Here is a 25,473-nt window from a genome sequence, read left to right as displayed (position 1 = left end):
AAACTAATTTTGGGCATGAACTTGTACCATCGTTGGAGATGCTCTAAGTCTGAACACGGGGTGGGGTAGATCGGGCTGAACACGGGGTGTAGCAGATCGGGCGCCGAGCTGCACCCTACCACTACCAAGAAGATAGAACTTCTTCCTTCATTGGACCTCTTCTGGAAACATTTTATCTTCAGAATCTAGTGAGTAGGGAGACTCCACTGTTTTCTGAGGACGACGATCTCAAAGTTTCAGATATTGCAACTTTCACAGTTAACAGTCAATTCACAGCGCATATGAGAAGAAAAAACCACACTCCGAATGGCCCTGAATTCGCTAATGAAGCTTCAGGGGGCAATGCATTTCAGAGAGTATAGACCCTGCACTCCACCCTGAACCTTCAGTTGCGTTCTTGCCCAAACAGAGTTGTAGAGATTACCGCATGCAACAGAAGGAGCCGAAGCGCCAGCTGAACAAGTGCTATTTTACACATTGGATTGGGTAAAATTTACACACACACACACACACATTATATATATATATATATATATATATATATATATATATATATATATATATATATATATATATATATATATATATATATATATATATATATATGTGATTACAGGAGGAGAAAGTTTTTTTTAGCACTAGACATAACAGATGACACTTCGTGGCTGAAGCAGTCCCATGGATCATCCATTCATTGCTAACCACCGATTCATCGCATATGGTGCCTGAAATAGCAGATTCAAGATCCTGCGCAGATAAACCGAACTGACAACAGACCATCCAACAAAACTCAAGGAAGATGGGCTCACCGCAGTGTTTCTTTTGTCCCTCGGCGCACTTTGCAGCGGATGGTTGGGAGTCCTAAGCGCTGGTGAGCCTCATATCGATGGCATCCAGAGAATCCTGAGGATTATGTGCAAGCATATTCAGCAAGAGGGAAATGGGTATATCTTTTGGAGTGGGGAATGACCAATTGAGATCCAAACAAAACTACCGTAGTAGACTCCGTCGACCTCCAGCACGTCGATCTGAAATTTCAGTAAATAACCTGGTAAGTACCGTTTCAAAATGACGCTGCAATTAAGAAACCAGAATGAAATCCAACTGTTGCCTTTTGTTTCTTTAAGGCGACAATAACCAAACACGTTAAATCAGGATAGCTCCAGACAAATGGCAAACGAAAAAGTTGACAAATGGATCACATGTTAAATGCACATAAAATGGCTATATTGCTCGGATTGAAAAGGAAGTGCTAAATGCACATAAAATGGCTACACTAAATGCACATAAAGGTAAGCTCTTTTGCATAACTAGTCCAAAATCACACAGTGATTTCACATCGACCAAGAGTAGCAAGTAGCATCTTATTCAACAGCGCAATACACTAAACTGCACATTGATCAAACATAATGCGGGTGAATATAGAAACAATAATATTTCTATAAGAAGGTTGATTCTGGGATATGGCACACTCCCTTCAAACTAAGACTGATTCAGAGGAGCACAACAGAGCTAATAGAGCCCCTGTTGTTACTGCTGCAGGTGAACAGGCTTCACATGTCAAATGAGCTTGGAAAAACTCATTCTAGACATAATATTGCCAGATCTCGTGGACAAAAAATGCATCTGCACTTTGTGACGCTGTATGCAGAACATGCATCTAAACAACCCAACTTGAATATTAAAGCGTATACTCAATCAAGTGAGTCTCAATCAACCAACGTCCTACCATTCGAAATCAATGGTAATTACAATAGAACAATTACACAACAAAAGATAAAATAAAGGAGGTATTTGTTGGCAGTAGATGGATTTTACTAAATCAAAATTGTGATTCTTTAGTTATTTATTTTAGATTTGCAATTCTTATAATTTGTACTCAGCTATCTTGAAAACAATGAACAATAACACAAACATTCTCAGATAACTGTTTGGAGATCACTGTATTCAGTAGCAGTGATCGGCCACAAAATTCTAGTTCTGACAGAATTTATCTTATGAGCTAACAGAAAATACTTTTGGTAAATTAATGTTAAACGAAAAGATGCCCACAGGTACTTGGAGGCCGATGACACGGATGCTGTCCATGAGCTCCTGCACCTTGTCAGGATCATTAGCACGCGTTCGCATTAGCGGCCTCCGGATATCTTCCAGCGGGATCTCCATCACCACAGGGCCTTTCTTCTCCGAGTCACACAATGCGGAGAGCCCAGCTGCACCTATACCGTTAAATACGAGTCATTGTTACTTCAGTGTCTGTTCAAGAGCAGAGACTGAACTTACACATCAGAACTAGACACCCAAAATTACAAGTTTGTAACTGAATATTGCACAAGGAAACTATCCTGTCATGTATATTCAACACCATGGTTGATCTCAACAACGCCCAATTGGACACCATTTGCATGCGATTCCCGTCCAAGTTGATCTCTAATTTTGCCAGCTAAGGATAATTAGCGAAGAAGTTGGAATTAAATCTCACCGGATTCAACTGAACCGCTATGGCTTCAGAATGGACCATGAAATCGGTAAGAGCAGTAATACTAAGATTCGGCTCCTCGCAGGCTCGAACCTCATCTTACTATGGTTGAACAGAACTCCAAGATCTCAAACAATTCCACAGAGAACAAGGGGGGACAGGTAAAGGCAGACCTACCATTGGAGGACGAGACCGAGACGGCGAGGCCGCACCGCCCGCTCGCGCTCCTCCCCCGGAGAACAGGGGCGCTGGGGACGGCGGCGCAGCGGTGGAGGAGGAAGCCGGCCGTCGGCACGATCTTTCCCAAATCCAAGCTCGAGGTCGACGCCATTCGTGGTCGCGCTGCTGCTGCTGCTGCTTCCGTTTTCTTGCGGCCTCTCTGCTTAACGTGTCTGAGCGTCGCATCGATCTGCACCATAGGAATTCAATGGGCCTTGCAGTTCCAAAACGTGTAAAGTGGGCCGCACACTGTTTCGTCGATTTTTTGTCCTCAATATTGTTTTTTTACCAAATCATGAAACTATAATCATGATCCCAGAAGTTTCACTTCTATCACCCTATGGCTGCTGCCAGGAACGAAATGGGAGACCCATGGGGACGACGTGTTGCCACAGAAAGGAAGTTCCGGGTCAATGTTCAATGGCAGTTCCGAGAGTGACTCCACCTAAAACTTGTCCTGAACACAGCCTCAGTTTAGCGAGCGAACTTCTAGCGACACTTTTGAATCAATGAAATATCTAGTTATCTAGGTATGTTTCAAAGTGAAATGGCGCAGTTGACCCAGAACAAAAAAAAACAGCTATGAACTGTTCAAGCTAGGTTTGTTCTTCGAGTATGAATAACCCCATGTGGCTCATTAGTACTAGAGGATAATCTTTGGAAGTACCGGGACTTAGAGAAACTCATACAAAGGAATGGCTTCTTTTTTTCTTGAAACACTTGTAACTTTATTCATACTCATAGCAATTACAGGTACAGTGATTTTGACCTAAGATCCAAGAAAATACAAAGTAACTTATATCACCAAGAATTACAATGAAATTTCTTGAAATCACCTTCTTCACAGTATCAATCTCTGCTCGAAGAAATACTCCAAAGACTTCGTAAAGAGGCTTCAATTGGACTAGAGCAACGATGTTTTCACTCTTTCACCCGCATGAACATTACCAATAATGCCTTTTCAAAATGCCTTGAGTGGCCCGTCCAGAAAGATGGGAAGCCTTGATCGATGAACGTACTTGGCCCCTATAAGTGCAAGCCGTCGAATCACTATATCTTCACCATGGCGTCGATGAAAGATTTCACCTTCACAAAGAATCAGACCAACAAAAAAGTTTGACACAGCAGCATAAACTCATCAGATCCGAATAATCGGATCTGAGAGGACAGAAAACTCTCTAACCTCATGGTACCGCCAAAAGAACAAGAGAAAATTAATTCTCACAAAACTATGATGATCACTAGACGTTGACGAAGAACATAGAAGGCTTGAAGATCCGAGGTCCACCACCTCTTAGCGCCAAGATGGTAGCCGAAGACGAGGGGACCTAAATTTCTTAGATGGCGGCGATGACACGAGAACATGAGACCCTTTAAAAAGGAATGGACAGGGAGTGGATTTTCGAGGCCTTTGGCTTAGGATTTGTCCATGGAGTTCACACCAATGTACTTTGCTTTTTCCACTCTTAATAATATGGTTGTATACTGGATGTGAATGTTGAATTCACTAAAAGCCTACAACATATATGTTACAAATAAGATGTGAACAACAAATTAAAAGTAGTGATTCGTGTTCTTCTTGCTCTCAAGACCTCAAGAACATTGCTCTCAAGACCTAGTGTTGGCACACACACATGGGAGAATATAAACTAAATGGACGAGATGGCCAAAAGAAGAAATTCGTACATGGAGTTATGAGCATCTATGGGAACGCGTCTTTCATAAAGAAACATTGGATAGTGTTTTTCTTTCATTCTTTTTACCATGTGAGTTCAGCCAATTCCCCTGAAGTTCAACTATGCTATTCGAACTTGAATTCATGGCTCAAATAATTCTTATTTCTCTGATTAACAAGAAATTTTATTGGGAGTCTTTAATTAGAATATTAATAGAAGAAGCCATGTAAGGACATATTGGAAGTATAGGTACGTAGTTGAGAAGAATGAGTTGGAGGCGCAGAAGAAGATGCAGGCGCTGCCGCTAGTCCAGATAATGAGTTGGAGGTGCTAGGAAGAAGTTCGGTCCTCAATCATCAATGCCAAAAAAGCGGGCGCTTTGGACCAAGGAAGAAAGCAATATTCAACCATTCTTTACATCCTTGTCGTTTTTCCCAGCTAGCTAGATATTCTTTTGTCCTTGCACTATTTTTGGATATGCATGGTGCTTCTGTCATGTATAGTGATTAAGAAAGTGTTCAGATATGATTCAATAAAGAAATATTTATAGATTTTTTTCTTACTTAACTATATACTTATTGTTGTCTACCGTTATCTACTTAGGTAAGTTACTTATTTTAAATGGTGCCTCCTAGAAAGATTGAGTGATGGAAACTACTCGGTCATGATTACTGCATTACTAAAAAGACGTGGATGTCGCCAAGAGGGGAGAGGTGAATAGCCATTTTAAAACACTTACGGTTTAGGCTTGAACAGATACGGAATAAAACTAGCGTTTAATTTATCAAGCACAAAACCTAAATAAAATTTGGTTCAACTATGTGCACCAACAACTTATGGTAAACAAGACAAACAACTATGTGATAACAAGATATATAACTGGAATCATGAATGTTATCACAAATAAGTGCATAAGTAAAGGGCTCGGGTAAGAGATAGTTGAGGCAAACGGAGACGAGAGGATGTATCCTGAAGCTCACACCCATACGGATGCTAATCTCTATTAGAGCGGTATGGATGCACAATGCTCCAAAGCGCCACAATGACTCACTGTATTCGCCTTGTGCCCTCGCACAATGCAAGGTGCCGTGACTCCACTAAGGGACCCTTGAGCACAGACACCGAACCCGTACAATTGGAGACCCTTGATGGTTGTCACCGAACCCATGCAAATTGCCCGGGGCAATCTCCACAACTAATTGGAGGCTATCGAAGCTTGCCCGAAGCTTTACACCACAATGATTGAGCTTTGCGACAATACCAACTGCAAGCGCCCAAGCACCCAATAGGAACAAGCTCTAGGTTACCAAGCACCCAAGAGTATAAGTAAGCTTCTCAACTTTCACTTCCACGAATCCTTGTGGAGAACTCAAACATATGCACCAAATGCAATGAAAAAACACCGAGTCCTCAAGTCCTGCTCTCCCAAATCTCACCACAACAACTAATGCTATGGAGGAATATCAGAGGAAGAACAAAGGAGGAGAACACAAAGAACTCCAAGATCTAGATCCACGAGGTTCCCCTCACTTAGAGGAGATATGGATTGGTGGAAATGTAGATCTAGGTCTTCTCGCTCTCTTTTCCCTAAAAAAGATGCAAGATTCATGGGAGGAATAGAGAGAAGGCAAAGCTTTTGGAGTTCAACAATGGAGGAGAAAGCGTGCTCCAAAAACGTGAGCACCATTGGGGAAGAAGACCCCCTTATAAATAGGCCCCCAGAAATCTAACTGTTACCGTGTAGGAAACACTGGAGCGGTACAACCGCTCCAGGAAGCAAACTGGGAGCTGTGGCCCGGCTACAGGGGTGGCCAGGGCGAACAAAGTGGTAGAACCGTCTGGTTGCCTGGTTTTACCGGTTATTATGAAAATAACTAGAACAACCACTAGGCCACCGCCCGAGCACCCCTACAAAACCCGAGGGAATCACTTCTTGGGTAGTAGTTGGTCCTGTAGTACCGCTCGAGAAAGTAGCGGTACGACCGCCTAGTCGTGTATAGTTGTGTCCACTCAGCGGTACAACCGCTAGCACGAGCGGTATAACTGGACCAGGTAAAGACTGCAGAAAACATGTAAAATTAGAACTTTCATAATTTCTGCAAATGAGCTCTAATTTTGACAAACTCAAGCTTGATAGAAAGCTAATGAATAGGTAAATACAAATTATATAGAAGTGTCAAACCTCTATGAGTGAAGAACCGGCAAAAACAACCACATCGAAAATGTAATTGAAGATGCATAGGATATCCATTTTCGATGAACTTGAGCTTGTCATGAAGATAACCACGGGTTCTAAGACTCGCAAATAGAAAGCCAAACAAGAACCAAGAAAGATGATGCCAAGGATGCAAAGTTTGAGTTCTCTATGAACGATACGATCAAGTTACTAACTCGAGATCCCACCTTGATAGTATGCCTATTGATCCTATAACCCGGTCTCCAAACTAACACAATGAGACCAGTAAGATAGAACACCTATCAAAGTAATACCTTCGCACTGCGCAATCAATTGAGCTAGATGATGCCGATCTTGACCTTCTCAAGTTGGACCACCTTTATTAATTGTGTTGGCTGGATGAAGACTAGTAATTTGCTCCCCCATACACCACTATGCGAGATACTCTCTTAGGCACATATTCACTTGTCTAGTATCACCAGAATGGACGGCAAGATTCAAGCATGTGATCTCTTCGTGATGCTCCTCTTGAACTTGCACAACAACTCAACCTTGAACCTTTTCTTCTCACTGTCCATGGATGATGTCTTAAAGGTAAACATGAGTATTCAAATAATCTTCTTCTTCAAGACATGCTTTCAACAGGCTCAACTCTCACATGACCATTCTTTTGATAACTCCTTGAATAACACCTTGGTCATCAATAATCTTCTACATTCAACCTTGAAGCCAACATATGACCTTCAAGAATTGCCTGTGGAAAAACTCTTCCAAGTATCTAAAAGCAACTAGTAGTCCATAGGGATTGTCATAAATTACCAAAACCAAAGATGGGGCGACCATGCTCTTTCAATTACTTTGGTATGATAATGTGCATTGATGGGTGGAATCTCATCTCGTCGGCCCGCTCTGCACCATGGTATTTAAGCTTCTCTTTTAAATGATGAAGAAACTCGGGGATAGGTCAAAACCCATCCAAGTTCACGTGCAAATAAAAATAAAATTGTGCACCCTTAAATATTCATGAGCTACCACCTCCTCTTCCCCTATCGAGCATGCTTCCCAATAAGCATTATCCACACATCCCATATCTCTCTCATCAGCATCCTTCCACCTAGTGGCCATGTGGTGTAGCCCGCTCTTGGCACTTCCTCTATCATATTATTTGGGTCGTGCTTCAGCATGGGAGGCGACCGGTGAGGATATGACATCAGTGCAGATGGACCGGAGGCATGATATGCTATGGTGACACTTCGAATTTGTGTAGATCAAAGGACCCCGGACCACACATACTACTACTATGCATGATTGACATCTTTTTGTACCTAGGATTAGGTATGTAGATATTTAACAATATACAATTATATTGTCCATTTTTATATCACCAACAAAAATCTGGTGACAAATTTACAAAGCCTTTTAGCGCAGGAGTTTGTCCTATGGCACATATAAGATGGATAATAGTGTTACCATATGTTTATTCTTCTTATTTTCTATGGACCAATTGTTATATGTAGGAAAATGGTTATTTGTAATCGTTATAACTTATATTACAACAATTTTTATTTTTGAACAATCTTTATTCTTGTGTGGCTTTTGGGGACAACAAAACGTATCACCACTGTAAAATGAACAAAAAAATTGATTTATGCATAATGAAGGCAAAAATGTTCATGAAGCAACTATAATTTCTTATTTGCAACAAGCACAACCTAGATCTAGCAATGCGCCAATGCCTAAGAAGCCCAAGGAGAATGGAGGCAAATATGTTTGCAAACCATCCCGAGGTACAACATAACTTGTTTTCTCCGACCCGGTAAAGTGCAATCCTCACCTCTTCAGGTGAGAGTATGCGCAGAAATTTTGGAGTGGGAAGATTCATATGCCCATTTTCTTAATTTAGGGGTTTGTCTTAAGCTCATAGCTATTTTATTTCTCTAATATTAATACTACAAGAGACTCTCAATGAGTTCAGTACCAACAATTTACACACTGAGAAAACATCGTTCTTCCTTTACGAATCTAGGTTTTGGTATAGTAACTCTCTAGCTACTCGCCTCGACAAAATCAAGCCAATAACTTCCAGTCGCTATGTTAGGCCATTTCAGTGTGCCTGCGAGATCTCGTCCATGGGACGGACTCGTGGGAGTGTGATGTTAAAACGAAAACATATTTTCAAAGTAGAAACCCTAATTCTAGGTACTTTACCCGATTTACCAAAAATAAGTAAGAATTTTCTAGTGAGAAATCTTCAGCAAAAACATAAAAGTTGTGCTAAAAAATCAGGAAAAGCTATCTTTAGTTGTATGTTTCTTGATTTTATCAACAAGATATGTCATGTTTTTTTATAAAGCAGGGACATATTTTCACAATAGCATTACCATATTTTCATAATTCATTTGAGAGCATACATAGTATTAAGTCCGAGTTGTTTATAACTATACTAGACTGAGGCATAGCTAGATCATGAGTGACCCAAACATAGTCAAACACAACCAGGGTTCCCCGACCCCATTGGCACCGAAAGGCCCCTAGAGGTGAGTGAACCTGGTGGCGGCACTTACGCGAGAATCCTAGCTGCCTTTCTTTGGAGAGAGTTGTGAGACGATAGTGTGAGGTGGAAATGTATTTTGTTCCCCTAGTTTATAAAAAAATATAGTTATATATGACAACAAATGTTTCATGATCAGAGGGGTTCATTTATCCAACAAAACTAAATTATTCGTCTTTGTGAAAAAGTATTATTGATGAGTTAAAAATATTTCAAATTTTAAATTTCCATGTTGAATACTAATCAAATAACTTCACACACACCGTCTTAAAAATATTGATGTGGTTGTTCGACAACAAACTAGAAGCAATAATAAAAGGTTACTGGACTACCTCAGGAATGCATAACAAAAATAATGAACAAATAGGCCAGTGGAAAAGATACAATACAGAAGAAAACATAAAGGGAGTGCCATATGTAGGGTACACAATAAATGATAAAAAAAACTAAGAAGAAAGGGAATCAGCAATAAAAAGGAAGTGAAGATGGTAAAATAAAACAAAAAAATTGTAAAATATACTTAAAATAAAATTGGAAAATGAAAAACCCAGTATATGCATTGCTTGACGTCAAACCAGTAGTCGTTTTGCTTGTGTATGTTTTTGAAAAGCAAGACCAAAAGTGAACCAACACCCTCGATTATTGCAAAAACACCATCCGGTTACAAAGCAGCCCGGACTAATTCCGCAAATTGCTGCATTTGACTAGAAATCCATTTATTTCTCCGTTTCAGCTCAATATAAGGAAATTAGACATTTTATCATGTTAGAAATGTATGTTTAAGATAGAATCATTGAGCAAAATAGTTGAAACTAGATAAAAAACACTTTTATCTACCATAACGGTGGAGGGGGCAGGAAGGGTCGTCAACTACAATGCTTCCACATCAATCCACGGTGGCGCTGGTACTCTTGTCGATAAGTCATGGTATGGAGCTTATATCATGGATGTGGTAGGTTGGGTCTCCTCGCCTGGCCCTCACCTTGTTCTCCGTGTTGAAGGTATGTGCTTTAGATTGTTGTCACTAGTATCTCTAGCAACGTCAAGCGACTTTCCGACTGTAGTTATCAGGACTACCTGGCTCCTGTGATGTAGACTTGGTGTTGGTATGCTTCACAATGCTACCGTTAGAATTTAACCTCCTATGATTTTATCAGTTAGTAATCTGGCGTAACAATTGGCTGAAAGTTAATACTCCTACGTTCTAATCTTTTTTTCCTTCACTAGAAAAAAATACAGTTGTGAAGCCCGTTATCATTGATGCCTTTCCTATAATCTAGTTTAATAACTTGTTCGTGGTATTAAGACTGAGTTTAAAACTACGAAGCAAACGCCATTTATGAACATGGCTGAAACATTAGCATATGAGTGCATGAGTATGCACGCAGTCCCATATGATAGCTAGACGATGCATCATGCACTTAAAAACCTATGTTCATTTTGCAACCTCTATGTTTGTGTATATCACGTAGAAATCTCGAAATTATTTGAACATGAGAGATAGATAGATATGGAAAATAAGTGTGTCAAATTTATTGACTTCATGGGTTATTAATTTGTATCTCTATATATACATATAAAAAAGATATGTAGATATGTACACAATTGATTGGCCCATGTATTGAATCTTTTTACCATGAAGTGCCATTAAATGACCTAAGCCAAGAAATCTGCCTATAGATGGAATTCCGTGCGTTGGATGTGGGAAGAATGGTCACCAAAATTAAAAGAAAGGATATGCTTACCTTCGCTGGTAATGTGTGTGGATCATATATATGTAGCCAAGTTATCATGGGGAGATATTAATCAATTATTTGCAAATATGTATGCAATAAAACTCCATTGATGCATGTGTCACTAGCAGCCAAATCCGAATGGAGATCCTGTGTGCTTTGCATATTTGAGAGCGGCAGAAACCATGGTTTGAGTCTTGCACTCTAAGATGAGAACACATGTCATGCATGCGCACAAGATACATGTTCTATCTATCTACACCGAAATTGATCAATACTCAATAGGCATGCGTGTGTTGTTTCTAGCAATCTTCTTGCGTATATTTGGAGGCCCGTGGCAATTATTTGCATTGGCAGAATAAGAAAAGATTTTTTGAAAGAAAGCCACAATGTCAAGGTCAACTTAAAATAGTTTGGCATGTTCCTGAGAGGGTCATAAGAATTAATTATCTTAACTATAGTTCAATCTACTTTAGTATGGACCGACAAACTATCAATGTGCCAAATTAAATTAGCGAAAGTAGGACTGCACACAAGAGGGCTATAAATACACTATCTTACTCCCCAGTCTCCATCCCCAAGCTATAACCCATCTTCATAGTTCATACTCCTCATCATTCTATAGCGTTCAACTACCCACTTTCTCATGGATCCAATAGTCAACCAGGGGTGGACCTCATCCGAGGTAGAGGAGGCATGCTCACTCATTGCTAGGCTCAATGCCAACAAAATCATGTACGACGATAACGATGACAAGAACAAGAAGCACAACTACATCGTGAATTCTCTCCATGCATTGTTCCCTTCAAAGACCATGAAACAGGTAACAGATCTTTATATTGATCTCGCCGTGGAAATGCATATGATCCAACGGAGAGAGGGGACCCATGTTACTAGTGGTAGCCCACAAAACATTTTCACCTTTTGTGACCCTGCCAACGGTAACTATGAGCTACCAAAGGAGGAGAATGGTGCTAGCAGCACACACGGTATCTACACCATGGGTGACCATGCGAATGAAAACTTCGGTGTACGAGAGGAGGCAACAATCATGGACAATAATGGATTGTCCTTTGGTTGTGCAATGGAGGATACGGGGATCACGGTGACGGGTGAGGCACCGCTGATGGCAGACAACAACAAGATGGAGGTGTTGGAGAACAATATTTCCATAGATCAACCAGTTGTTGCCCCACATCAATGGGGTTTTTGGACCGACGAGGAACACAGGTTCGTCCATGGTTGTATACTCTCCTTTGTCATGTAGTTTTAATTGTTGTTTGTTTTCAGTGAACATATATTAATTAAGAATGTTGTGCATATTTATTATGTGAGATTAGTAGCTTATGTTTGTGATGATATTGTACTTTACTAAATGTACACTGGACACTGTCAATTTCCATTTACAGCATGGGCGGCCTTGTTAATGAAAACTTTGAGGTACAAGAGGATGAGGATACGACCATGATTGATAATGGATTTTCATTTTGTTGCGCACTGGAGGATACAACGCAACTGGAGGATACAAGAATCAGGAAGACGGATGAGGCTCTGATGATGGTAGACAAGAACAAGATGGTGGTCTTGGAGAACAATACTTCCACTGATCGACCAGTTGTTGCCGCACATCAACGGAAGTATTGGACCAAAGAGGAACACAAGTTAGTCGATACCTATATTCTCCCTTGTCATGTAGTTTTAGTTGTTCTTTATCTAAAATCGACACATGATAATTAAGCTCTGCGAATTAATTCTATGAGGCAGGTGTGTTAAATTGATATTGCACTTTACTAAATGTATATCTGGATGTTTACAATTTACATTTTTGATAAATACTAATCCCTGCAAATTAGATATTGATGAACTTTCTTGCTGGCTTAAATTTTTTATGTGATTGGACCTTGATTAAAAAATAGAAAGGCAGTAAATTAGGCCATTAAATTCCAATATGGTACGTCTTGTCACAATCAAACAGATCAATAACCTGTAATGATTGTCATTTCACTATAGAAAAATAGAGGTATGGTAAATTTGAATTCGTAATATGTTTCGGTTGTCAATATGTTAGAAAATGTTCGTCCACTAATGGATTTCTGATATACATATATTCTATCCAGTACCCGTAAATAAACAAAAGTAAGCATGTGTTGTTGTAGTGGTTCGAACCTGTCAAACTGGAACTTTGCTTCAATCTATATTAGTTGCTTCAATAAAACAACTGCACAATTTATCGTTCAGTAAAGAATTTAACCTAACAATTCTTTTGAACATTGTGTCCACAGGTCATTTCTTTATGGGCTGGAAGTCTATGGCCGTGGCGACTGGAAAAACATATCCAAGCACTTCGTCACCACTAAGACCCCTGTCCAAGTTTCAAGCCATGCACAAAAGTTTTTCAAGAGAATACAGAAAAAGGGATCGTCAGGGACAAAGCGTTACAGCATCAATGATGTCAGGCTCCATGACAATGAGCTATTGGCAGCAAATAATAGTTCTGCCCCTCGGCAAACCCTTTCTTTCACCGGCCTCAATAATGACCCAAGCTTTAGGTTGCAGGGTCCGACGAGCTCGTTCGCAGTCATGAACAACCTAACTCAGTGCTCCCCTTCCATATATAATCAACAAGTGGGTCAGCAGCCAATGTGGAGTGAGCAGCAGATGATGGGTTCTGTTGCAGCTGTAATGAACGGGGTAGGAAACTATGTGCCTGATGGCCAACAAGGGTCAGCTTATTTTTATCTTGGCAACGTATGAACAAGATGTAGTAGATCGTAGGCTTGGGCCATGTTTGGAATGCTAGCCAGGCATGTGTCCATGAATAAACGGACTGTCCTCCTAAAGATGGCAACAAGACATTATGGCCGGCATGTGTGTTTAATAAGTGAATAAATAGTTATGTTTCCATATATAAAAAGTATTTCACCTTCGATAGTCTCAGCATCTTAATAGTGTTTCTAATGCTAAAAAGAAGTGTTTGCCATCTCCCTTATTTTGTAAGACTATATATTGTTGTTGTATTGCCATACGAAAGCATACATGATGTCTCAATATGTGGCCCTGACTGTTGTATCATAATTTGCCTACATTAGGAGATTGCAATCACCCGATGAAAAAGCACAGGAATCTTAGCAAAAAGTTAAATATTGGTTGATTAAATCAAATAAGATTCAGTTGCTGAATTACTTGAAAATCAGACCTTCTACACGATAGTTAGATCCTACTTACTAACACTAGTTTATCTAAAGCATGCATGATGGCTCTTCCCGTTTTTCGTCCAAGAGCCCCTAGTAATTAATATTGTGTGGTGTTGCTACATTGCGGCAATGTAATGCCTATATATAAATATGATGATGGAGTTGATATAATTTAAAATTAAGGATTTCATATTTCACTGTCACTATAGTTCACAGTTTGTCACTAGGGAGTAAAACAGAGAAACCAATCAGTTATAAAAACCTTACCCTCACCATCATTTTAAATCCCAACACTCTCCATAATATTAAATTTGTGTCTCTGAGAATGGAGGATGAAGAGATCAGGGGCACGATTGGCATTTATTGAGGTATTTCCATGTTACGTTCTTCTTGCTCTAGAGACCTAGGTTGGGACGTAGGCTTGGAAAATTATATATGAAATGGCAGAGATGGCCAAAAGAAGAAATTAGTAGGTGATCATTTATTGGAATGGGTCATTTCATAAAGAAACATTGGATAGTGTTTTTTTTCCTTCTTTTGGCCACAGGAGTTGATCCAGTCCCCCTGAAGTTCATTTGCGCCATTATAGATTGGACCCTTGGCTCATATCTCTCGTATTTTTTCCCATTAACAGGAGGATTTATGGGGAGTTTGTAATCAGTATACTAATAGATGGAGACATGGAAGGACATATTGGAAGTACGGACAGTTGAGAAGAATGAGTAGGAGGCTGAGATGGCGAAGTGGGAGATGCCGCTAGTCCAAGATAATGAGGTGGAGGTGCTATTGAAGCGATTCGTTCATCAATCAGCATTTCCACAAAAATGGGTGCTTCAGGCCAAGGAAGAAAGACACACTCAATCATTTGTTACGTCCTTGTCGTTTTCCCCAATTAGGTCCTTTTTTTGTTGTCTTTGCACTGTTTTTATGCGTGAATGTTGCTTCTGTCATGTATAGTGCTTTAGCAAGTTTTCCGATATGAATTAATAGATACAGATTTACAGGTTTAGTTTTTTCTTTTCTTACTGAACTATAGACTTATTGTTATCTACCGTTATCTACTAATTTCAGTTACTTCTTTTAAAAAGTGCCTTCTAGAGAGGTTGAGTGGTGGGAGCTACTCGATCTTGATTAATGCATTGCTTTGGTCTCATCATTGTGATGTTTGTCGTTAATGGGTGGAATCTCAAGTTCTCAACTCACCGGCCCTGGTCTATGTCGGCGGGAAGTTGAAATTCCCCATACCGCATCATGCCAGCCCCTCTTCAGAGTTGCCCAAACCCTTAATGTTACCTCTAAAAATGGAAAAATTGTATGCTAAAGAGAACATCTATAATCAAGGCCTCATGCGAAAGGGAGTTCACCAGTCACACGGGAAAGAGGCCGAGACATCAACCATCCAGAGATCTAGATTGGGAGGCTCAAGGCGTTCGCAACCAGGAGACCAGGAAAGGAATGCGTCCAACCGACTCAAGACCGGGTATAAATACCCGTGTGCTGGAACCAGAAGGGGGCACCTTCTACTTCGACGGCCAAGATAACAGAAATAAAGCCCTAGCTTAGACCTAGATTAGATCTAATCTTAGACATAATAGAGCCTCTGTTGAAATAATAAAGGCGCTGATCCTGGCATAAAGGGCACACTTCCTTTGAACCAAGATTGATTCAGAGGAGCGCAGGTGAATAGACTTCACATGTCCAAACGAGCTTGGGAAAACTCATTCTAGACATAATAGTGCCAGATCTCGTGGACAAAAAATGCATCTGTACTTTGTGACAATGTATGCAGAACATGCATGTAAACAACCCAACTTGAATATTGACACGCATACTCAATCAAGTGAATCTCAATCAACCATAGCACAAACGTCCACAGACAACTGTGTGGAGATCACTAAATTCAGTAGCAGTGGTCGGCCATGTATTAGCTACTCTACAACTTTATTTCTATGTACTCAATTCCACATAAGAAAATTCCAGTTCTGACATAATTTATCTTATGAGCTAAACGAAAATAATTTTGGAAAAATTAATGTTAAAAGGAAAGGATGCCCACAGGTACTTGGAGGCCGATGACACGGATGCTGTCCATGAGCTCCTGCACCTTGTCAGGATCATTAGCACGCGTTCACATTAGCGGCCTCCAGCTATCTTCCAGTGGGATCTCCATCACCACAGGGCATTTCTTCTCCGAGTCACTCAGTGGGGAGAGCCCAGCTGCACCTATACCGTTAAATATGAGTCATTGTTACTTCAGTGTCTGTTCAAGCGCGCAGTCTGAACTTAAACATCAGAAATAGACACCCAAAATTACAAGTTTGTAACTGAATATTGCACAAGGAAACTATCCTGTCATGCATATTCAACACCATGGTTGATCTCAACAACGCCCAATTGGACACCATTTACATGCGACTCCCCTCCAAATGGATCTCTAATTTTGCCAGCTCAGGATAATTAGCGAAGAAGTTGGAATTAAATCTCACCGGATTCAACTGAACCGCTATGGCTTCAGAATGGACCATGAAATCGGTAAGAGCGGTAATACTAAGATTTCGGCTCCTCGCAGGTTCGAACCTCATCTTACTATGGTTGAACTGAACTCCAAGATCTCAAACAATTCTACAGAGAACAAGGGGGGACAGGTAAAGGCAGACCTACCATTGGAGGACGAGACCGAGACGGCGAGGCCGCACCGCCCGCTCGCGCTCCTCCCCCGGAGAACAGGGGCGCTGGGGACGGCGGCGCAGCGGTGGAGGAGGTAGCCGGCCGTCGGCACGATCTTTCCCAAATCCAAGCTCGAGGTCGACGCCATTCGTGGTCGCGCTGGTACTGCTGCTTCCGTTTTCTTGCGGCCTCTCTGCTTGCTGGAGCCGGCTCCTCTGACTTGCAGGAGTAAAGGCAGAGAGCTACAGTGGGCCATTGTGTAAAATAGTGGAGGGAAGTCAGGGAGTAAAGCCGGCACTGCAGACAGAACTCTGCAGATGATTACTGTAGCGAATTACTGTGCATAAAAGCGTGTTCGAATCACTGTTTATGCGTGCGTAGTGAAGCAATGTCAGGAGCTGTAGCTCTCTCTGACTTTCCTTGGAATGTTAGAGGATCTTGTTCCTTGCTTAACGTGTCTGAGCGTCGCATCGAGAGATAATTACACGATAGTACACATTTGGGGCGGCGGTGGCGGATTGATATCAAGATTGGTAATTTTTATGTGTCAGGACCTAGTTTGGGGCTAGCCGTCGCAAAAATGTCTAAACACTGTATTTCTACGTATTGACGCTGAAACTGACGACTGGGACCCGCATGTCAGGCGCCACGCTGTACAAACGACGCGGCCCGCGCGCTGACCTGGACGAGTCCGGTTCGAATCGGTTTTAGGCACGGCTGGTCGGCCCGAGCCACCCCCGCTCCATTCTTCCTCTTCCCCGTCGCTCTCTGCTCCCTCGCCGCCGCCTGCGTCCCCCGTCCGCCGGGCGCAACACCACACCGCCGTAGCCATGGTTTTCGAGGACGAAAGCAGTGATGACAACTCGAGCCTCCCATACATGCAGTCCTCCTCCAGCACCGATGGGCTTAACCAGGTGAGTTCATTTGAGCTAGGGTTAGGGTTAGGTTTTGAGATTTTGGGGATTTTTGTGTTTAGCTGGATTTTGATTTGGGGATATGCTTTGATTTGGTTTCCTCCTCGTCTGCACATGATGTTAACTTTGATTTGCTTCTGCAGGTCCCTTAGTCACTTGAGGACCCGGAGTACAAGGGCCTTGAGCTAGATCTGATGGTGTTCTGTGAGAAGCATGACAAGGCATCAGAGAGGCTGGTTGCATTTGAAGGAACAGACACTGGAAGAAGGTTCTTAGCATGTGCAGAGCCGGTATGTTTCTTGCATATTTGATTATGTAGAGGATAGTGTCCTAGACAGTGGCAGAGGTTTATTTGCTAAGTGTGATTCAGTGATGTCTATGGTCAAATTGTTAGTGATATATGCCCAAGTAGTTGAATGGTAGTGCCCATTGTAGGATTCCATTGTAGTAATGCTCAATGTTAAGTTGAATGGAGTGTTATTCTGCTAAATATATGCTCGTGTTGTGTGCACATGCTCTTGTATTTGTAGTGTAGAAATATATGTTGACATTAACTGTTGCTTATATGGGAGTACCACTAACAAGTTGAATGGAGTGTAGAAATATATGTTAACTTATATTGGTGGGCAAATGCAGTGTTGCTTAGTACTCACATTAGCTACTCCCATTAGCTAATGTGTTACTCCCATGTACTAACTGTTGCTTAGTACTCATGCTAATGTAGTGTATTTAGCTAGGCTGTGAATTAACTGTTGCATGTGTTATTACTAAATGTGCTACTGATGTTATATATTTAGATGAACTGTACTACCTGTGGTATTAAACTCACTGTTGAAATTGGTAAAGTACTGCACCCTAACTAAATTTTGCCTTTGTTATTTTTCCAGGAAGGTCAAAATTGTGGGTTTGTTGAATGGGTTGATCACTAGTGGCCCACAACAATGCATAATGCATAGTTGAAGCTTTGGACAATGTATGAAGATGCCAAGACTGCCAGGAGGAATGACAATCTTGAAAGTGCTCTAAAGATTCACCATCTTACAAAAGAGAAAAACAAATTGGATGCCACCTATGACAAGTTAGTTCAAGATGTGCATGAACTTATGAATTTTCAGGAGGATAGGGTGCTGGATTTCAGTTATCTGTAGTCTACCCTAACATATCAGCAGCAATGCAGAAGTGAACTGGTGGCTGATATGAAGGGACAGATGGCAAAGAAAGATGCAGATCACCAGAAGCTTCAGGAGAAGTATGAACTCCTAGTGAACCTGACAAGAGCTCAAGCAACTGTCATCCAGAACTTGAAGTTCAAATACATGAAAGAGAAGGAACTGGTGAGTGAAGCTAGGATTAAATTGGAGTTTGAAAATGCAGAGCTAAAAAAATTGAGGAGAAGCTTACCCATGAGAAGCTAGAGCTGAAGCTTCAGGTTGCTGATTTGCTAAAGGGAAATGAAAAGCTTAGTGAGGAGAGGGTCCAGTTAAAGCTTCATGTTGTCGAGCTCATCAAGGGAGAGGAAGAGCAGAAGCAGAAGATCAAGGGGATCCAGGCCATGTTAGAGGAATGAACAAGATGATGTTCATGAAGATCACTGGGCATTGCTAACCTTTTGGGAAGTATGGTTGTGTAATGACCTAGTTAACTATGCTTGTGTAGTGCATGGTTGTACTAATTGTGAACTTTGGCTGTGTATGTATCTAGTATTTATGCTGTCCATCCTTTGTTAGCAAAGGATAAATGCCAGCATTTGAACTCCACTACGAATTTGAAATCCAGTATGTATTGATGAACCATGGTATTGTATGTTATAATGCACTAAGTAATTTCTCAGCTACCATGCTTTGGAACTAATTGCACCCTAACTTGGTAGTCTTTGTTAGTTGTGAGCAATGCTGGATTAAAATTTGTTGATCTGCACAAAGTTTTTTCTGCTATGATTTGTGAGTTCTTATCTAATTTGAGGTGGTTTTGTCGACCCGAGGCACCCTAAACCCTCATTTTTTGGTTTAGGTGGTTCCGTCGACCCCGAGACACCCTAACCCTAAATTGTGGGTTTAGGTGGTTTCGTCGACCCGAGGCACCCTAACCCTAAATGGTGGGTTTTTGGTGGTTCCGTCGACCCCGAGGCACCCTAAACCCTCCTTTTTGGGTTTAGGTGGTTTCGTTGACCCGAGGCACCCTAACCCTAAATGGTGGGTTTTTGGTGGTTCCGTCGACCCCGAGGCACCCTAAACCCTGCGTTTTTGGTTTAGGTTGTTCCGTCGACCCCGAGGCACCCTAACCCTAAATGGTGGGTTTAGGTGGTTTCGTCGACCCCGAGGCACCCTAAACCCTCCTTTTTGGGTTTAGGTGGTCCCATCGACCCCGAGGCACCCTGACCCTAAATGGTGGGGTTTTGGTGGTTCCGTCGACCTGAGGCACCCTAAACCCTCATTTTTAGGTTTAGGTGGTCCCGTCGACCCCGAGGCACCCTAACCCTAAATGGTGGGTTTAGGTGGTTTCGTCGACCCCAAGTCACCCTAACCCTCCTTTTTGGGTTTAGGTGGTTTCATCGACCCAAGGCACCCTAACCCTAAATGGTGGGTTTTTGGTGGTTCTGTCGACCCCGAGGCACCCTAAACCCTTCATTTTTGGTTTAGGTGGTTCCGTCGACCCCGAGGCACCCTAAACCCTCCTTTTTGGTTTTAAGTGGTTTCGTCGACCCGAGGCGCCCTAACCCTAAATGGTGGTTTTTTGGTGGTTCCGTTGACCCCGAGGCACCCTAAACCCTTCCTTTTGGGTTTAGGTGGTTTCGTCGACCCGAGGCACCCTAACCCTAAATGGTGGGTTTTTGGTGTTCCGTCGACCCCGAGGCACCCTAAACCCTACATTTTTGGTTTAGGTGGTTCCGTCGACCCCCAGGCACCCTAACCCTAAATGGTTAACCATGCATTCACATAACCATGCTTAACCAGAAATAACAACATATCCATCAACATAATCATGAATATATCAACATATCAATGAAGTTAACCATGCATAACCATCAAGTAGACTGATGTCATCAATCCATCAACATAATCATGCATAACCACAAATAACAACATATCCATCAAGATAATCATGAATATATCAACATATCAATGAACTTAACCATGCATAACCACAAATAACAACATATCCATCAACATAATCATGAATATATCAACATATCAATGAACTTAACCATGCATAACCATCAAGTGGACTGATGTAATCAATCCATCAACATAACCAAATAATAGAAGTGACATCAATTCATGTTCAGAACCATCAAGTAGACTAATGTCATCAACCCATCAACATAACCATCAAGTTGACTCATTGTAGCATGAACCAAAATAACAACACATTGTAGCATCAACTGAACGTTACATGGCACATCCTGCAATCTAGGTGTTCCCACTAGTAGTGAAGAATGCCATCCATCCAGTGTGTGTACCATAGGAAGGAGGAGCACCGGAAGTGGAGGCAGAAGATTTCCTGGGGGTAGTGAATGCTCTTGGAGCACCTCCTCTTCCAGCACCTCTTCCAGCATCACTTCAAGCACCTCTTCCAACACCTCCACTTCCAGCACCTCTTCCAGCACCTCTTCCAACACCTCCACTTCCAGCACCTCCACTTCCAGCAGTAGGAGGAGCTCTTGGTGTTGGTGGAGTAGCATCAGAAGCTCTTGGTGGTGGTGTAGGAGCAAGAGCAGGAGCAGCACCTCTTACAGTAGATTGCATACAAATGAAAAATAGTAAGTAATACAAGAAAAAAGTAATATACAAATAGGGTAAACATTTTTAGTAGTTCAAAGGGGCTTACCACATGTTTGTTCTTTCTCAAGGCCAACTCAGGTATCAATTGTTTAAGGCAGCTTGTGTATTTATGTCCTTGTAATCCACAATTGCTACAAGTTATAGTCCCCATTCTTGAGGTGGACTTTGGCTTTGGAACTTCAAATCTTCCCTTTATCCTCTTCTCTTTCTTTCTTCCTTTCTTCACTTTAAATGCAGGTGGTGTTGGGGATCGTAGCAGAATTTTAAAATTTTCCTACGCTCACCAAGATCCATCTATGGAGTATACTAGCAACGAGGGGAAAGGAGTGCATCTACATACCCTTGTAGATCGCGAGCGGAAGCGTTCCAATGAACGTTGTTGATGGAGTCGTACTCGCCGTGATTCAAATCACCGATGACCGAGTGCCGAACGGACGGCACCTCCGCGTTCAACACACGTACGGTGCAGCGATGTCTCCTCCTTCTTGATCCAGCAAGGGGGAAGGAGAGGTTGATGGAGATCCAGCAGCACGACGGCGTGGTGGTGGATGTAGCGGGATCTCGGCAGGGCTTCGCCGAGCGTCTGCGAGAGGGAGAGGTGTAGCAGGGGAGGAGGGAGGCGCCCAAGGCTGTAATACTACTGCCCTCCCTCCCCCCTTTATATAGGCCCCCTGGGAGGGGGGGGGCGCCGGCCAAGATCCCATCAAGGGAGGGGGCGGCGGCCAAGGGGGGATACTTGCCCCCCAAGGCAAGTGGGGCGCCCCCCCACCCTAGGGTTTCTAACCCTAGGCGCGGGGGGAGGCCCATGGGGGGCGCCCCAGCCCACTAAGGGCTGGTTGCCCTCCCACTTCAGCCCATGGGGCCCATCGGGATAGGTGGCCCCACCCGGTGGACCCCCGGGACCCTTCCGGTGGTCCCGGTACAATACCGATAACCCCCGAAACTTTCCCGGTGGCCGAAACTTGACTTCCTATATATAATTCTTCACCTCCGGACCATTCCGGAACTCCTCGTGACGTCCGGGATCTCATCCGGGACTCCGAACAACTTTCGGGTTTCCGCATACTCATATCTCTACAACCCTAGCGTCACCGAACCTTAAGTGTGTAGACCCTACGGGTTTGGGAGACATGCAGACATGACCGAGACGCCTCTCCGGTCAATAACCAACAACGGGATCTGGATACCCATGTTGGCTCCCACATGTTCCACGATGATCTCATCGGATGAACCATGATGTCGAGGCTTCAATCAATCCCGTATACAATTCCCTTTGTCAATTGGTATGTTACTTGCCCGAGATTCGATCGTCGGTATCCCAATACCTTGTTCAATCTCGTTACCGGCAAGTCTCTTTACTCGTACCACAATGCATGATCCCGTGACTAACGCCTTAGTCATATTGAGCTCATCATGATGATGCATTACCGAGTGGGCCCAGAGATACCTCTCCGTCACACGGAGTGACAAATCCCAGTCTCGATCCGTGCCAACCCAACAGGCACTTTCAGAGATACCCGTAGTGTACCTTTATAGTCACCCAGTTACGTTGTGACGTTTGGTGCACCCAAAGCACTCCTACGGTATCCGGGAGTTGCACGATCTCATGGTCTAAGGAAAAGATACTTGATATTGGAAAAGCTCTAGCAAACGAAACTACACGATCTTTTATGCTATGCTTAGGATTGGGTCTTGTCCATCACATCATTATCCTAATGATGTGATCCCGTTATCAATGACATCCAATGTCCATAGTCAGGAAACCATGACTATCTGTTGATCAACGAGCTAGTCAACTAGAGGCTTACTAGGGACACGTTGTGGTCTATGTATTCACACATGTATTACGATTTCCGGATAACACAATTATAGCATGAACAATAGACAATTATCATCAACAAAGAAATATAATAATAACCATTTATTATTGCCTCTAGGGCATATTTCCAACAGTCTCCCACTTGCACTAGAGTCAATAATCTAGTTACATTGTGATGAATCGAACACCCATTGCGTCCTGGTGTTGATCATGTTTTGCCCTAGGGAGAGGTTTAGTCAACGGATCTGGTACATTCAGGTCCGTATGTACTTTACAAATATCTATGTCTCCATTTTGAACACTTTCACGAATGGAGTTGAAGCGTCGCTTGATATGCCTGGTCTTCCTGTGAAACCTGGGCTCCTTTGCAAGGGCAATAGCTCCAGTGTTGTCACAGAAGAGAGTCATTGGGCCCGACGCATTGGGAATCACCCCTAGGTCGGTAATGAACTCCTTCATCCAGACTGCTTCCTGTGCTGCCTCCGAGGCTGCCATGTACTCCGCTTCACATGTAGATCCCGCCACGACGCTTTGCTTGCAACTGCACCAGCTTACTGCTCCTCCATTCAAAATATACACGTATCCGGTTTGTGACTTCAAGTCATCCAGATCTGTGTCAAAGCTAGCGTCGACGTAACCCTTTACGACGAGCTCTTCGTCACCTCCATAAACGAGAAACATATCCTTAGTCCTCTTCAGGTACTTCAGGATATTCTTGACCGCTGTCCAGTGTTCCATGCCGGGATTACTTTGGTACCTTCCTACCAAACTTACGGCAAGGTTTACATCAGGTCTGGTACACAGCATGGCATACATAATAGACCCTATGGCCGAGGCATAGGGGATGACACTCATCTTTTCTCTATCTTCTGCCGTGGTCGGGCATTGAGCCGTGCTCAATTGCACACCTTGCAATACAGGCAAGAACCCCTTCTTGGACTGATCCATATTGAACTTCTTCAATATCTTGTCAAGGTATGTACTCTGTGAAAGACCAATGAGGCGTCTTGATCTATCTCTATAGATCTTGATGCCTAATATATAAGCAGCTTCTCCAAGGTCCTTCATTGAAAAACACTTATTCAAATAGGCCTTTATACTTTCCAAGAATTCTATATCATTTCCCATCAATAATATGTCATCCACATATAATATGAGAAATGCTACAGAGCTCCCACTCACTTTCTTGTAAACACAGGCTTCTCCATAAGTCTGTGTAAACACAAACGCTTTGATCATCTCATCAAAGCGAATGTTCCAACTCCGAGATGCTTGCACCAGCCCATAGATTGAGCGCTGGAGCTTGCATACTTTGTTAGCATTCTTAGGATCGACAAAACCTTCCGGCTGCATCATATACAACTCTTCCTTAAGGAAGCCATTAAGGAATGCCGTTTTGACGTCCATCTGCCATATCTCATAATCATAGTATGCGGCAATTGCTAACATGATTCGGACGGATTTCAGCTTCGCTACGGGTGAGAAAGTCTCATCGTAGTCAACCCCTTGAACTTGTCGATAACCCTTAGCGACAAGTCGAGCCTTATAGATGGTCACATTACCATCTGCGTCTGTCTTCTTCTTAAAGATCCATTTGTTTTCTATGGCTCGCCGATCATCGGGCAAGTCAGTCAAAGTCCATACTTCGTTTTCATACATGGATCCTATCTCGGATTTCATGGCTTCTAGCCATTTGTCGAAATTCGGGCCCGCCATCGCTTCCTCATAGTTCGAAGGTTCACCGTTGTCTAACAACATGATTTCCAGGATAGGGTTGCCGTACCACTCTGGTGCGGAACGTGTCCTTGTGGACCTACGAAGTTCAGTAGTAACTTGATCCGAAGCTTCATGATCATCATCATTAACTTCCTCCCCAGTCGGTGTGGGCACCACAGGAACATCTTCCCGCGCTGCGCTACTTTCCGGTACGGAAGGGGTGACTATCACCTCATCAAGTTCCACTTTCCTCCCACTCAATTCTTTCGAGAGAAACTCCTTCTCCAGAAAGGACCCGTTCTTGGCAATGAAGATCTTGCCTTCGGATCTAAGGTAGAAGGTATACCCAATAGTTTCCTTAGGGTATCCTATGAAGACGCATTTCTCTGACTTGGGTTCGAGCTTTTCAGGTTGAAGTTTCTTGACATAAGCATCGCATCCCCAAACTTTTAGAAACGACAGCTTAGGTTTCTTCCCAAACCATAATTCATACGGTGTCGTCTCAACGGATTTCTACGGAGCCCTATTTAAAGTGAATGCGGCAGTC

The 25,473-nt window shown here is 42.6% G+C and overlaps 3 protein-coding genes across 4 annotated transcripts; 1 reads left to right on the top strand and 2 right to left on the bottom strand.

Moving 5' to 3' along the window:
* Positions 1-570: 570 nt before the first annotated feature.
* On the bottom strand, positions 571-2,955 carry LOC123166110 (sulfiredoxin, chloroplastic/mitochondrial). 2 transcript variants are annotated; one of them, XM_044583874.1, is made up of 5 exons: positions 2,657-2,955; positions 2,053-2,219; positions 995-1,028; positions 810-903; positions 571-725 (listed from the first exon to the last, which is right to left on the bottom strand). In XM_044583874.1, exons 1-5 carry the CDS (start codon positions 2,895-2,897, stop codon positions 710-712), a joined length of 552 nt encoding a protein of 183 aa, XP_044439809.1. In that variant the 5' UTR covers positions 2,898-2,955; the 3' UTR covers positions 571-709. The 2 variants fall into 2 exon arrangements, with proteins under 2 accessions (XP_044439809.1, XP_044439810.1); XM_044583875.1 differs by having other exon boundaries at positions 589-725; positions 2,059-2,219.
* An 8,473-nt stretch (positions 2,956-11,428) lies between these two features.
* On the top strand, positions 11,429-13,812 carry LOC123166709 (uncharacterized). Its single transcript, XM_044584504.1, has 3 exons — positions 11,429-12,064; positions 12,244-12,495; positions 13,117-13,812. The coding sequence occupies exons 1-3, from the start codon at positions 11,481-11,483 to the stop codon at positions 13,586-13,588; spliced, it is 1,308 nt and encodes a 435-aa protein (XP_044440439.1). The 5' UTR covers positions 11,429-11,480; the 3' UTR covers positions 13,589-13,812.
* A 2,033-nt stretch (positions 13,813-15,845) lies between these two features.
* Positions 15,846-16,957, bottom strand: LOC123166710 (uncharacterized). The gene is made up of 2 exons (XM_044584505.1): positions 16,690-16,957; positions 15,846-16,251 (listed from the first exon to the last, which is right to left on the bottom strand). The coding sequence occupies exons 1-2, from the start codon at positions 16,949-16,951 to the stop codon at positions 16,157-16,159; spliced, it is 357 nt and encodes a 118-aa protein (XP_044440440.1). The 5' UTR covers positions 16,952-16,957; the 3' UTR covers positions 15,846-16,156.
* Positions 16,958-25,473: the final 8,516 nt, after the last annotated feature.

This window comes from Triticum aestivum, chromosome 7D, assembly GCF_018294505.1.
Source record: "Triticum aestivum cultivar Chinese Spring chromosome 7D, IWGSC CS RefSeq v2.1, whole genome shotgun sequence".
Classification (NCBI taxonomy): domain Eukaryota; kingdom Viridiplantae; phylum Streptophyta; class Magnoliopsida; order Poales; family Poaceae; genus Triticum; species Triticum aestivum.
This window is presented reverse-complemented; position numbering and strand designations above follow the sequence as displayed.

Bases quoted from the DNA above. Each gene is read 5' to 3' on its own strand.
- LOC123166110 (XM_044583874.1), bottom strand. From the start codon at position 2,897: ATGGTGCAGATCGATGCGACGCTCAGACACGTTAAGCAGAGAGGCCGC. The intron at 2,220-2,656 runs GTAGGTCTGCCT...TTAACGGTATAG, and splicing joins CTCGGTCTCGTCCTCCAATG to GTGCAGCTGGGCTCTCCGCA. The intron at 1,029-2,052 runs GTGGGCATCTTT...CTGAAATTTCAG, and splicing joins TCATCGGCCTCCAAGTACCT to ATCGACGTGCTGGAGGTCGA.
- LOC123166710 (XM_044584505.1), bottom strand. From the start codon at position 16,951: ATGGCCCACTGTAGCTCTCTGCCTTTACTCCTGCAAGTCAGAGGAGCC. The intron at 16,252-16,689 runs GTAGGTCTGCCT...TTAACGGTATAG, and splicing joins CTCGGTCTCGTCCTCCAATG to GTGCAGCTGGGCTCTCCCCA.
- LOC123166709 (XM_044584504.1), top strand. From the start codon at position 11,481: ATGGATCCAATAGTCAACCAGGGGTGGACCTCATCCGAGGTAGAGGAG. The intron at 12,065-12,243 runs GTTCGTCCATGG...TTCCATTTACAG, and splicing joins TGGACCGACGAGGAACACAG to CATGGGCGGCCTTGTTAATG. The intron at 12,496-13,116 runs GTTAGTCGATAC...TTGTGTCCACAG, and splicing joins TGGACCAAAGAGGAACACAA to GTCATTTCTTTATGGGCTGG.